Here is a 15,328-nt window from a genome sequence, read left to right as displayed (position 1 = left end):
GAATAAACTCATGTTAGTTAAGAGAGTTGTTTAAGCATCCATTAATTTTTGAGACTTCCCTAATGGAAATAGTAGAAATTGATTCCCTTAGTCTATCAGTGCAATACTGTAATTTAAAAATCAATCTCTGAATTGAAAACAAACAGATTCTGTTAACCAACTGATTTTTAATAGAGCTCCAGTTTTAACCCATCAGAGGACCAATAAAAGAGAACTATGTTAGGCTCAGATATTAAGGTTCAGAAGATGTAAGCATGCTGATTTGAACCGTGCTAGCTACACATCTACCTATAAGTAAACCTACCGTCTTAATCCACTCTCTGTGCCCGAACATTAGTAGCTTTGCAGTCTGCTTTATAGTTTCCCATATTGCCGTTTCTTAGACTGTTCTGCTCTCCAAGCGATATATTGACTTTCTCTACTTCCACATTACCATTCAGAGTGTTCTAGTGAGTCTTTATACAAATATTTTTATAGTTGATTGTTGAAACAAAGTTATCTAACACCTGAATTTTAATTTTTAGTACAAGCTTTAAAATCTGATGATCACAAGGTAGAATTTATGATGATGTTGGAAATTTAGGCACTTTTTTAATAATAACTATTTTGAGTCAGATGCAAAGAAATACGATTAAAAGTTAGGAAATGGGAAGTATTCATGTCTACAAAGAAAATACAAACAAAGGTAATGTTAGAGACGCTGTGAAGCAGTTTTTTGTGAGGAGGAAATGGGAGTCATACAGTGTAGTTTTTGTGTGCTTCCACGTGAGAGTCATTTTGTTTTAAGATCACTAGTGTTGTGTGAGGGTTAGGATTTCACTTAGAAGGCACTGTATTTGCCTTTCTATAAGCACTTAAATAAACTTATTTTAATGATTCCAGGGAAAGCATTTAGGAGAATTAAGGGAGCTAGAGACGCTTTGACCTGATTGTTCTCTTTCACTTAGGTATGTTTTAATTGCTATGGAGGCATTGGACCAACTTCTCATGGCCTGCCATTCTCAAAGCATCAAGCCATTTGTAGAAAGCTTTCTTCATATGGTAGCAAAGCTTCTGGAATCAGGAGAGCCAAAGCTTCAAGTTCTTGGAACAAATTCTGTGAGTAAAACTATTCTCTAACTAATTTCAAGTTTAATTAGCATACTAGGATTAACGCTTCTTAGAGTGTCTTTACCTGGTAAAGGCAGGTGCCCTGGTCAGGGCATGTGGACAGCCAGTACAGATGTCGATGATTAGAACATTTCATCTCTAGCTTTTTTTGTTGCTCCTCGTGAAATCTGTGATGTTACCAATCGTATGGAGCGACAGAAAACCTCAGTTGGCCATAAGTGTAAAGTTTTTCTTTTTCCCCCTTATGATTTAAGAAATAAAACTCCCTGCAGGTTTGGGCCTGAGGCTATTACTGAAGCACTGTCGGCACCCAGGAAATGCAGAAGAGCTTGAGAGTGAGGCCTTTCCTTCTAGAGAGTGGGCTCGCTCACTCAAAAGAAACCCCATCAGAAAGTTACATTTAACATTTATAATGCTGTATCCTTGATCTTGTAAAATTCATGATTAAAAATTCCCTTTTTGTATATACGTGACATTTATGATATTTCACATTTCATTTGCTTTTTATTTGACTATTTCTTATCAACATAACAAATAATGAATGAAAGTAAATGTATTTGTTCCACATTTCAAAAAGATAATAATCTGTTTTATTTTTTTAGTTTGTCAAATTTGCAAACATTGAAGAAGACACACCGTCCTATCATAGACGTTATGATTTTTTTGTGTCTCGCTTCAGTGCCATGTGTCATTCCTGTCATACTGATCCAGAAACTCGAACAGAGTATGTATAATTTTACTTTATGATTTACAGTCATAGAGTGATTATTGATGAATACTGTGTTTATATATTACATAATGGTTACCAAAGGAGATGGGAAAATAGGTGCTTTATTCCCAATGTACAACTTTTCATTGCTCTTAGAAGAACCGACTAAAACAGCAAAATTGAGAGTGGTTTCCTAACTCACTCAGAATAAAACCTGAAGTCTTCACTGTAACCCAGAATGCCCCTCTATGCTCACCTGACCCGAGTGTTAGATCCTGTCATCCTGTCATTTCTTCCTTTCCCTCTAATCCAGCCACATGGTCTCCTTGCTGCTTCTTGAACGCGTCAGGCACACTTCTCCCCAGGCCTTTGGACTGAGTGGTCTCTCTGTCTGGAATAACTCGAGATACCCAGCTGGCTTGTTTGTTCACATTTCTGCTAAAATGTCACCTTACCACGAGAGTTCTACCCTGGCCACCTTTTATTTAAAAATATCAACCCTCCCATCCACCCCCAGTTAAGCTTTATCTTCTCATTTCTCATTTTCTGTTTTCTCTCCTCTGTGGAATAAACTCCTGGAGAGCAAGGGCTTTGTTTTGAGAACTCCTGTGTCATTAGCACTTTTAATAGTGCTGGGCACATAGCCGGCTCTCAGTAAGCACTTTCTGAATGAATACGTATGTAAATTGAATGAATGAATGAATGAGTGAATGAATATTACTGGATTATGGTTTATCTGAGGTTATCGTGACAACTGATTTGAGCATTTTTAAACGTTTCTGGATATATCCTAGTAATAATCTGGAATCAAATACTTATCTGCAAACACAGTCAATAGATTGATATCTATATAAAAGTTAAAAATTAAACTCAAAGTGACCCTGGTAAACATAGAAAGTAGTTTGAGCTTTATCATAGTATACTTAAAAAGAAACTAACCTGAATTCAGAGAGTTGTCGTGGGCAGTTGATAGTCAAGATTTAGCAAGTTTTGTAATTTTTATTTTTCTTTTAAAATAAGGGAATATACAGAAATGTAACCAATTAGCTTTTAGTATGCAAGCTACAGTGTTGGTTTACAAACAAAAACAAGTGTAAAAATTAATTTGGAGAAAGAAAGCTGAGAGGTAATTTAAGTTTTCAGATATGATTTATTTCTTTCTGAGATGCTCTTAGTGTAATTTGTCCTTGGTATGATATAGGCCACTTAGAATCTTGCTGTTATTGCTTTATAATAAGTGTGAAGCCTTAGAAAGATAGAGGTAACTATAACTGTCTTATAATAATAAATTTCCTGTTTCTCCCAGTCGCTGCTAAAATCCCTTTTTCTCCCTAAAGGATATTCAAAAAATGTTTTATGAAACTGTTCCCTGTTCTCAGAGATTGGCAATAACTTGTTAATGGGGCAAAGAGGTATAAAGATTAACTAAATAAGGTGGCAGTTTTTTTTTTAAGGTTGTAACATTTTTTTTTTCTTCTAAAATGTAGAAAATATCCAGAAGGTAGTAGTTCTATTTTAGTATTATAAAGATTGATAAACTACACATAGGGATTTCCCAATTTTGGTTGAGGTGAATTTCACATATAAACCAGTGTAGATGAAAAATGTTTATAGTATGGTGGAATTTATGAAAGGATGCATTTTAAAAATTCAGCATTACATAGGTATCTGATTTTTAGGTATTTAGTGCCCCCTAGTGAAAGATCTTGTCTTCTGAACATATTTTGACAACATTTTTCATTGTTTACAAAAAGAAACTTGAAAATGTCTATATGTAAATGAAAGGTTTCATAGTACTTTTCTTAAATCTGGGACTTTCTATTATTATATGAAAATTAATATTCCAAAGTAGCATTTCATTTGAATCACTATAAAACTAATGAGTAAACTAAAATGCTTTAAGATACTTAGAGGGCTTAATTTTTTTTTCCTTCTTTGCCTTAAGTAAAAGCCTTTTTGGTTTTCTTCAGGAATATTTACATTCCCTTTTAGATTCCGACTTGCATACTTATTATCAACCCCTTTATTTTTAGCAATACACTATCAAAGAAAGCTTAGGCCAGTGGGAAATGGGGCTGATGACTCTTACAATTGCCTTAAAATATTTGACTTGCAGATACCACCTTTGTAGTGATGTTAGGTGTGCCCACTTGTGATAGCTGCAGAGGAGTCTCTCAAGACTTTCTTTATGTTTTAAAAAGAAGCATGAATAGACATAGCTTTGTAAAAGGCAGAATTTGTCTTGTCCCCTAGTTCACTTTCTCATCTGTTCAGAGTCATATTACTGCCGCATCCCGTTCTCCATCTGCCGCTCCTGACTGCCTGCGTGATTTCCCCATGGTTTTGTAAAGCAATATCACCCACTCCCCCATATCTTCCATTCTCTAAAGCTATTTATAGCTTTTGGAAACAGTGCTGGGTAAGCTGAATAAGCTTTTTTTTTTAATAACCTATTTTGTAATTGAAGTATAGTTAATTTACAATGCTGTGTTAGTTTAATGTGTACAGGAAAGTGATTAAGTTATACACACATATATATTCCTTTTCAGATTCTTTTTCATTATAGTTATTATGAGATGTTGAATATATTTCCCTCTGCTATGCAGTAGGTTTTGTTGTTTATCTCTTTTACATGTAGTAATATGTACATGTTAATCCCAAACTCCAAATTTAACCCTCCCCTCGTTCCTTGATTTCCCCTTTGGTAACCATAAGTTTGTTTTCTATGTCTATAAATCTATTTCTGTTTTGTAAATAAATTCATTTGTATCATTTTTTTAGATTCCACATATAAATGATATCATATGATATTTGTCTTTCTCTGTCTCACTTAATTTCACTAAACTGTGATAATCTCTAAGTCCATTCTTGTTGCTGCAAATGGCATGATTTCATTCTTTTTATGGCTGAGTAGTATTCCATTCTCTGTGTGTGCACGCACATGTGTATACATATATATATATACACGCACACACAACATTTTCTTTATTCATTCATCTGTTGATAGACATTTAGTTTGCTTCCATATCTTGGGTATTGTAAATAGTGCTAGGATGAATATTATCTTTTCAAATTAGAGTTCTCTCCAGCTATATGCCCAGAAGTGGGATTACAGGATCATAACTCTATCTTTAGTCTTTTGAGGAATCTCCATACTGTTTTCCACAGTGGCTGCAGCAAACTACATTCCTACCAACAGTGTAGGGGTTCCCTTTTCTCCACACCCTCTCCAGCATTTATTATTTGTATACTCTTTGATGCCTCTGTTGACTGCTGTGAGGTGATATCTTATTGTAGTTTTGATTTGCATTTCTCTAATAATTAACGATATTGAGCATCTTTTCATGTGCCTGTTAATCATCTGTATGTCTTCTTTGGAGAAATGTCTATTTAGGTCTTCTGCCCATGTTTTGATTGAGTTTTTTTTTTGATACTGAGCTGTGTGAGCTGTTTGTATAATTTGAAAATTAATCTTTTGTCGGTTGCATTATTTGCAAATATTTTCTCCTATTCTGTAGGTTCTTTTTTCATTTGTTTATGGTTTCCATTGCTATGCAAAACTCTTAATTTAATTAGGTCCCATTTGTCTATTTTTGTTTTTATTTCCATCACTCTAGGAGACATTTCCAGAAAATATTGCTGCGATTTATGTAAAAGAGTGTCCTGCTTGTGTTTTCCTCTATGATTTTATGGTATCTGGTCTTACATTTAGGTCTTTAATCCACATTGAGTTTATGTTTATATATGGTGTTAGAGAATGTTCTAGTTTCATTCTTTTACATGTAGCTGTCCAGTTTTCCTAGCACCACTTATTGAAGAGACTGTCTTTTCTCCATTGTATACTCTTGCCTCCTTTGTTGTTAGATTAATTGACCATAAATGTGTGGTTTTATTTCTGGGCTTTCTGTCCTGTTCCGTTGATCTATGTGTCTGTTTTAGTGCCGGTACCATACTGTTTTGATTACTGTAGCTTTATAGGATAGTCTGAAGTCAAGGAACGTGATTCCCCCAGCTTTGTTCTTTCTCAAGATTGTTTAGGCTATTCGGGGTCTTTTGTGTTTCCATACAAATATAATTTTTTTTTGTTTCAGCTCTGTGTAAAATGCCATTTGTAATGAATAGGGATTGCATTGAACGTACAGATTGCCTTGGATATTATGGTTGTTTTAACAATATTGGTTCTTCTAGTCCAACAGCATGATCTATCTTTCCATCTGTTTTAAGTCCCATATGCACATAGTAATGTATCTATGTCAGTACACACAGATGTGTATGTATGTATAGGACTGAGGTTATCTGCACTTCATTTTGATAGTTCTTATTTGTCATCCCTATCTAGCTTAGTCTTCAGTTTGGGTGGACTAAGGGAGGTAAGAAGTTCTCAGGGAGAAACAAAGAATGAAAAGTCTGAGGAAGTATTAAGGGTGTTCAGGAGCAGTGAAATCCTGTTTTCACTCAGCTTCTGAGACTTCTGGGCAAGAAATGGGAGAGAATCTGGTTCACATTATTTTGAATTATTATCGTCCTCTTAGGAGAACCTAATTCTTTTGATTAAATTATTTTATTGAAAACCGGTAGACCAGATATTTCTATATTTTACAGTTTTTTTTTTTTTAACTTTAAATGCTGATTTTAAAAGGTGGTATTAAAAGTAAGCCTCTTTTGGAATTGCCATATCTCTGTCCATCTTAGGTTTTTGAGATTTTAGTTTCTTATATTTATTTTGTGTTATTTTTATTTTATTGACTTGAGATAACAATATTTGTTTGGCATCCATTCTCTTAGCTAAGCAAGCAGAATTGTTTTAATAACTTTTTTTGTGACTCAATTGTTCTTCTTTTTTTCACAGAATTCGAATTGCTGGAATCAGAGGTATTCAAGGCGTGGTTCGCAAAACAGTTAATGATGAACTTCGGGCTACCATTTGGGAACCCCAGCACATGGATAAAATTGTTCCATCCCTGCTGTTTAACATGCAGAAGACAGAAGAGGTTGACAGGTATTGGATAAGGATATCAGTGTTGGGGCTGTGTTACTTTTGTGTATGTGTTTGCTGGCTAGGATAAGAATTTTTTGGCTCTAGTATTCTGTATATAATAGTCTTGTAGACTTGAGTGAGTTTAAATATGTGTCCTTTCTGAAAAAAATTGTTCATCTTTTAGTGATCACATTAGGCTTAGTAGACCACAGATTCTTACTCTGACCCTTAAGATATTATTTCTTTCAGAATAAATTTTCACTTTACTTGCTGCTTATTATTGAGCATCCAAATTACTATTTGAATTAATACTACTTAAAGTTGCAAGTGTAAGAATTAGAGATTATAACCGAACTTTTACTATGCTTTAGAGATGCAACATACTTTTTCATAGCGTTAGTACTAATCAAAATAATAGCACCTGCTATTCACTATATATGTTTTTTCAACAAAAATATTAGGCTATTTGTTGCCTATTTATTCTTCTAAGGTATTTTGGCATAGAATATTGGTTTGGGGCATATGCTGATGCCCCTCCCCCTACGAGTATCCCGTTCAACTTAGAATTCTATACTTCATTCTGCTTTTTCAAATGCCATAGCATGCTTTCCTCCCACATTTCTATTGCCTTACACAGAGATACTATGCAATCAAATTTTAGACCCAATATTCTCCAAGTTAGCTTATTATCTCGATCTTCCTGATTCTTGCAGTTTAAAGAGGGAGATCCAAACACAAATTTAAAAGATAATTGATTCTGTAGTTCTAAAATTTTTTTAAACTTTACTTATAATTTTGATGGTTATCTGTGCAATATCAAAATAAAAGTGGTCTAGAAGTGAAAAGATGACATTTTTTGTAACTCCACAAGTACCTAATATGTTTATCTTAATTTATGGCAATTACAGAAAGTATTTATACTTGACTCCTTGGAATTGACTATTCCCAGTTTTGGAAACCTTTTCTGAAGTGTGAAACTTGATATATTTTAGCACTTACCATATTTTTCCTATTCTTGGCATTGTGGCTGAGGTTAGTTTTCCTGTCTGAAATATTTACTCCTCTAAAGGTACCTCACTAGTTAAGAACTGATTCCCCATAATTACGGCAGTGCAGGTACAGGATGAGCACAGGTGGGATGCAGGGATGCTGATACCATTGGTTGCCAAATAAGGAACTGTGTTTTCTGATGGTCTTATCCCAGTGCCACAGATAAGCACTTTGTCATTATTGTACATGAATACATTAGTCTAAAATGATGTTTTAAAATATGAATAGTATCTACTGAAGGCATCTACTTATACAAGTTTCTGAATTAGCTTTTAAATTTTTACTTTTTACTCAGACTGTGCCGTAGTTTTTTACTTCATTTTATTTTTGCTCCCTGACAGTTAATCTGGATGATCTTTGGACACCATGTCCTTACTAGGATTTTGCTATAAATGTAGAGAAGTTGTAGGAAGTTAACAGAATAGCGACTGCTGAGTATTTTGCTTTTAGAAAGGACATTCTATTAGTTAGAAACAAGTTATGTAACTGAATTTCTCCCATTTTGAAAGATTATGTGATTAACTTTACTGGTATTGAATTCATGAATTTAGAATTAAGCTTTAAAGTTATTTTGGGATAAAAAGAAAATGTCATGCTAACATTTTTTTCTGTTTAACTGGTGAAACTAGTGTCAGAATTCTTTTCATTCGTTAGTCTTTTTCTCTGTCTTTTTTAGTCGCATAGGCCCTCCTCCTTCTCCTTCAGCCACTGACAAAGAGGAGAATCCCGCTGTGCTGGCTGAAAACTGCTTCAGAGAACTGCTGGGCCGGGCAACTTTTGGGAACATGAATAATGCTGTGAGACCAGTTTTTGCGTAAGTAGTTGGTGTTTTCCTGGTTACTTGCGACTGTGCTGTATAATTCTGTTTTAATTTGCTTACAGAGGACAAATACCCTTACCTACGTGAGTGAGTTATTAATGATACCACTGTAGCGTTGTGGGAAGAGTACAGAATTGAGTCAGACCGCATCCGTCTGAGCACTGGCTCAACCACTTTACTAGCTCTTTTCCCCCTTAAATATGAAGTACAGTCATGTCCTTGATATCATGTGCATCATTTAACTAGAATTTATACTCATACCTGAAGTGCATATAACGAGTAAAATACTAAAACAGAGCGTCCAGGTATGAGAGATCTCATTTTATGAACTTCTGTGGTCCATTCCTCCTATTCCCTGGCTTCTATTTCTTGGCTTGCTTTTTGCCAGGGCTGGACTGCCTTAGATCACATTCACTTCTCTGAGTAAATTTCATCTTATACCAAGTGACTGATCAGAGCAGGAATATTAAATATTTGTTGGTACTTATATGCTGCCCTTCAAGCAAAATACATCTGTGAACTTTGAGTTTCTCCACATAGACATCTCTCAAGCCTGGTCGAGCCTCTCAGTTCTAACTCAGTCTTGAGATGATAGATCTATATAATATTCTGTGTAATTTCTGGATATTTTTGTTAGTTTTTCTTTTGTTAATCGTTTGCCTTGTCCTTTTTCCTTCCTGAGTGTAATAATATCTTTATGGCTTGTATATAGTAGGCTAAATGTAATATCCAGAATTCTTTATTTAGGGCAAATATTTGAGTTCAAAGTTGAGCTTAAGTTACAAGAAAATTAAGAATCAAGGAATTGTATTTTCAAAGGAATTTCCCCCACCACCACCAAAAATTGAGATCTACTATTTAAATAAAGACTGTGGGCTTATGAAAATGCTACTAAGAAGTAATCAAAATTATGTCAAATAAAACTAAAGGCAGATCTGTTTTTTAATGTCCAGACATGCTGATTTAATATCAGAATTCTAGTTTTTATCTTAATATTCTTATTAACCAAGAGATAATCTATAAAGCCTTAAAAATCTAAAGAGCTGGTCTAGAAGGAAGAAGTTACCAAGTTTAGCCACACTTGGTTACTTGAATACCTTGAAAGTGGGCCATATTCTTTTCTTTGTAGAACTTAATGGGATTATATGTTGATCATGTGTGTGTTAGCTAATTTAATTAAATGTTTGTTCAGTAGTTAATTATATAAGTTATTAAGTTAATTAGCTAATAAAATATTAAATGCCCCCTGCAAGTAAGGTACCAGGTATTTTGGGGAATATATACATGAATAAAACTGTCCTAGTCCTTAGAAACTTGATGGATAATTGACTTGCACCGTAATTACAATATACACTTGACCCTCGAACAGTAGGTGTTTGAAATAATATGCAAATTTTTTTCAATAAATACAAACTACAGTACGTACTACATGATCCAAATGCAGGTCTGTGGATACCGTGGAACCATGGATATGGAGTAGCTATGGATCCGGAGGGCTGGCTGTAAAGTCATACGTGGATTTTCTGATTTTTGACTGCACAGATTCAGTGTCATCCAGGCACCACTTTGAACTACCTTCTTATCTTTAGTTTTTTGAGCCACACAGATACTTGTGAATTCTGTCAAGCCAAAGTGAGAGCCTGGGTTTCTGGGTGTGTGGTGAAGTCTCCAGAGAGACTTCATTTTTGTGGCAGCCCGCGGAGCCAAGACCAGCTACAGACAGGCTTCTTGACAGTCTTCTACAAATAGAACGTCCCCCCAGACTCACTCAGGGTGCCGTCTGCTAGAGGTCTTACATTGATGCAGGTGTTTTTGATCTGATCGCCACCTTTCCTAGGTAGACCCTAAGCTTTGCCTCTCTCCAGTCTCCTGTGTATACCACCCTTTAGACCACTAGCTACGGCTACCAGAGGTCTGCAGATGTGCCTAAGACAGGTGTTGGCCTCAGTGTGCACTTACCTCTCCAGGTTCTCGCCTTCTTACAGAGTTTGGATTGAGAGACTTTCCTTTCTTGCCAGCTCATCTAAGTATTTAAAAATCATACATAAATGTATTTTAGCCTTTTATTGTTTTATGAAAGGATCTGGCAGTTGGGGGAAATATGTATCATAGTTCTGAAAATGGAAACATGGACTTTCTTTTAGATAATATTCATTTGATTGTTAGGTTTTGCATATTGTTGAAAGTTCTAGAGGAGAAAGTGTAATAAAATAAGGAATTCTTGGAGTAATTTTCTTATTATTAATTACAGGCATTTAGATCATCACAAATTATGGGATCCCAATGAATTTGCAGTTCACTGCTTTAAAATTATAATGTATTCCATTCAGGTAAGGATTTATATAAGAAATTTTGGTTCTGTATCAATAAGCATGTCCTCAGACAGAAATACACTGCACTGTAGGATATAAAATATGCTTGTAACTTAGTTCTTTATCTCACTTATCTTTATTACCACTTATATTCTTATTTGCCAAGATGAAAATACATCCAATAAAAAGCACTAAATGATTTTATGATGCTCTTTATTGTGCATTTATTAAATACATTTATTGTGTATTTATATTTTTCTGATAAACTGGTATTAGAATTGATATTTTTATAGCAGAATACAGCTCGTACATTTATTGGGTATTTACTATGCGACAGTGCATGTGTTAACTCCTCTAGTTTGTAGAGAACCTTATGATGAGACATTCTTTACTACAGAGGACAACCTTGGTTTCCCTTGAAACTTGAACAGACCCAGTTAGCTCATAATTCAAGTGGGCTTTTAGGTTTTTTGGGTTTTTTTTAATACCATCTACATTTTTAATGCCTTAAAAAGTCTTCATTAATATAAAGGAGAAAAGGAGTGAGAAGCAGCATGGCTTTCGTATAGGTCATCCCAGGATTTGCATCCTAGAGGTGCTGTTTACCAGTTGTATAGAACTTGTGCAAATTATTTAGCCTCTCTCAGCTTCAGTTTCCTCCTCTCTGAAAAGGAAACTTCCTTGCGTGCATTGAATGGCTCATTTTTACATTAAAATAGAAGCTGCCGTTTATCAGGTGCTGCTGTGCCTCCGACTGTGCTGGTAACCTTGCACGCTTCCTCTCATTTAATCCCAATGTTGCTGTTATCCCCTTTTACAGCTCAGAAGTGACCGTTAGTGAGGCCAGGTACCTCACTCAAGGGTACACAGGTAGAAAGTAAAGTCAGAATTGAAATTCTGGTCATTCTAGTCTAGAACTTCTGGTCTAAATTAAACATTAAATTTTAGTACAGCATGCCGACCATAATGTAGGTTTTCAGTAAATGGTAAGTTATTATGAAGCTGGTTTGGATGTGGAAGGGTCATTTTTAAGTATTTTTCCAGTTTTATTGAGATGTATTTGACATACAACATTGTATAAGTTTAAGATGTACAGCATTACTGATATACGTATATACTGCAAAATGATTACCATAGGTTTACTCAAGATCCATCACTTCACATAGTTACATATTTTTTTTCCTTTGATAAGAACTTTTAAGATCTTTTCATTTAATTTTAGTTTAGTAGATGAGAAGTTAATCTGGCAATCTGTGAACATAATTAAGGCAGTTTCCCTGGTCTTCAGTAGCCTTGTATTTCTTCATTGGCCCTCCTCAGTCAGATTTAATTACTAGATAAAATTATTTTTTGCAAGAAGTAAAATAAATTACAAAGTTGAAGAAACTGAAGGAATCAAATATTTATGGATTAAATGCTTAAGAAACGACTTCTGGTCCACAGCATTACTTAGAAGGAGGTTTTACGTGTTTTATGAAGTACATTAATCAAAAACTACATGGTAGCACCTACTGGAATGGCAGTTTCTATTTAATAAGACGATCCTGATGCAATCAGAACTTCTGATAGATTTGATTGTTTTAGTTGCCATTTACCATAAAGTTGACATGAGAATCATTCATATGTAATATTTCAACCTCTCTCCATAGAACATTAAACTAGCTATCTCCGCCTGGGACTTACATCCTTAAGGGATTACACAGACACAGTTTTAGATGGTTTCAAATATATAGGGCATTTGTGGTAAAGGGAAAATAATTTCGTTTAAAGCTTACTTCTTGTGCTAAATTGATTTGTTAAAGTAATAAGGTGTTGTGATCAAGAGCTGGGCTGCAGTCAGACTGGGATTCACAGCTAGGCCCTCATTAGTGTTTCTGCATGACCTTGGGCAAGTTACTTAGCCTTTTAAAGCCTGCCTCATTTGTATTGTGCAGTGCACAGTGTGACTGAATTTAGTCTACCTCCTAGAACTATTTGTGGGGATAAAATGTGATAATACATGTAAAATGCTTAGAACAGTACCTGACACCTGGTTACTTCTGAATATGTTTTCTGTCATTATTATGTTTGTGTTACAGCAATATGTAATCCCAGGAGTCATCAATTAAATGGTAGTAGTAATAATAGCTGGTTATTGAGCACATTTCATATGATAGACATAATTTTAGGTGCTTTACACAAAGCAGCTCATTTAATTGCCACAACAATCCTATAACTATTGTTATTTTTCTAAATATTGCAGATGAGGAAAGCTGAGGTGCAGAGAGATTGTCACTCTCTCTTAATCTAAAGCTATTAAGCAACAGAGTCAGAATTTGAAACTGGACTCCAGGGATTACCTACTTAATCGCTATGTTATGTTGCTTCTTACAGCTATTCAAACATCAGTATTGCTTTAAACTTCAGTTAAGGGTGAAGTTTTGCATAGGTAATGATACCTCAGTAGATCTGAATTTAAAAATGTACAGTCTGCAGTGTAACACTTTGCAGTTCCCTTCCCTTCACTCCATGTTCTGTTTTTATACCTAACATTGTTCTTGAGTTGTTGTGAACATGTGCTGTGGTTTGCTTAGGATAGCGCTGCTTTATGTAATTATTAACAACACTCTAATTCACTCTGAAGTGTCCTGGTTTGGACAATAAACCAAATTGTCATCCTGTTCATAAGACATACTGTATTTGCCTAAAGTTCACATATCAAAAGCACACAGCTTCCTGGTCAAGAAGTTCATTTGCGGGTTGTGTGTACGAGTACATGTGTGTGCGTGTGTGTCTGACTTTCCTCTATTTTAACATAGCTTTAAATGAAGCAGAAATTAAAGATGAAAATGCAAACTTAGTTTTTACCTTGGGTTGTTATAAATGTAGACGTGTTATGACAGAAATGCCAGAAACACCTGGAGATGAAATTGCTTATGTTGATAGAAATGGAGGGAAATTTTTTGTTTTTGAGTGGAGTAGCCACTGTGTGTTTTGACACTGCTTATTAATATAAAACCACCCATTCCGAAGGAGAGAAAGGTAACCGGCCTGAAAACAGGGCAGCAGAGCCTATTCAAAGGCAAACAGGACAGGGAAGTTTAAGGCCACAGGTATTTTTCCCCCCAGCTTGGTGGTAGACCCACTCATGACTCATGGGTATAATTGTTGGTTAACAGATACAAACTACTATGCATAAAATAGACAGGCAACAAGGATTTACTGCATGGTAACAGTATATTTAATACCTTATAATACTATAATAAAAAATTATATATACATATATATACATATGAAACTGAATCACTTTGCCACACACCTGAAACTGATACAATACTGTAAATCAACTATTCATCAATAAAAAGAAAAAAGATTATTCACTGGAGGTGAATTAAATATTTTAATAGCTATGCTTTTTTAGAGTTATATCCCAATGTCATTTACTGTAATTGATCAAATGTATTTATATGTGATGAAATTACTTTATAAATTGAAAATCATTTGATATCTTTTTGATTCAAATTTCATCAAAACAAGGTACACATTGTTAAGATTTTCATTTTGTAGTAGCTCTTGATTAGATGGAGTTTGACTATTCAGCATTGTTAGATGTCCATAATAAGAAATAATACTTGTCTAGTTTGGGTAAGAGAAAAGTACTATAAATGTCATAATATGTCTGTTTTTTAACATTTTGTCCTATTATCAAATTATAAGAGTGTGTAAATTTTCTTTTTGGAATTAGAGAAGTATAAAGAGAATAAAAACTTCTCATAAATCTTCCTCTCAGAGATGGCTAGTATTAATAAGGCATATATAATTATAGTCTTATATACTTTTTAAAAAAACAGATTGAATTTTATTTAACATAGTATTTTGCAACTTGCTTTTTTTACTCAGCATATCTGGAGTGAAATATTCTCAGGTATCCCTATTTATTCTTTAAAAGAATGGCTTTTAAGGCTACATATTTTTCCATGACATGAGTACCAGTCTCCTATAATTGGATGTTTAAGTGTCACACAGTTTATCATTCTTATGAATTCAGCCAGGATGCATATAATTGTGCATATATTTTTGTACTATTTTGTTTCTTTTAGGCTCAGTATTCTCACCATGTGATCCAGGAGATTCTAGGACACCTTGATGCTCGTAAAAAAGATTCTCCACGAGTCCGAGCAGGCATTATTCAGGTTCTGTTAGAGGCTGTTGCCATTGCTGCTAAAGGTTCCATAGGTGAGTAGCAGCCAAAAAAAATTTTTTTTAATTCATTAAACTTTGTCAGAATTTTTTTTTCAGTAGGTATAGAAATGTATGGAAAACTCTTTAAAAATATTTGACATTTTTTAATATGCTATAATTTCTCTTGA

The 15,328-nt window shown here is 34.5% G+C and overlaps 1 protein-coding gene across 5 annotated transcripts in view; it reads left to right on the top strand.

Moving 5' to 3' along the window:
- Positions 1 to 15,328, top strand: part of EFR3A (EFR3 homolog A) — an 89,403-nt gene that overhangs the window by 34,667 nt on the left and 39,408 nt on the right. For all 5 annotated transcript variants that reach the window (XM_032468171.1, XM_032468173.1, XM_032468174.1 and 2 more), the window contains 6 exons: positions 948 to 1,098; positions 1,713 to 1,834; positions 6,669 to 6,818; positions 8,524 to 8,661; positions 10,919 to 10,997; positions 15,059 to 15,194. In XM_032468171.1, coding sequence (XP_032324062.1) covers positions 948 to 1,098; positions 1,713 to 1,834; positions 6,669 to 6,818; positions 8,524 to 8,661; positions 10,919 to 10,997; positions 15,059 to 15,194 — 776 coding nt within the window. The remainder of the gene's footprint in view (positions 1 to 947; positions 1,099 to 1,712; positions 1,835 to 6,668; positions 6,819 to 8,523; positions 8,662 to 10,918; positions 10,998 to 15,058; positions 15,195 to 15,328) is intronic.

The sequence above is a fragment of the Camelus ferus genome, chromosome 25 (genome assembly GCF_009834535.1).
Source record: "Camelus ferus isolate YT-003-E chromosome 25, BCGSAC_Cfer_1.0, whole genome shotgun sequence".
NCBI classification, from domain to species: Eukaryota; Metazoa; Chordata; class Mammalia; order Artiodactyla; family Camelidae; genus Camelus; species Camelus ferus.
This window is presented reverse-complemented; position numbering and strand designations above follow the sequence as displayed.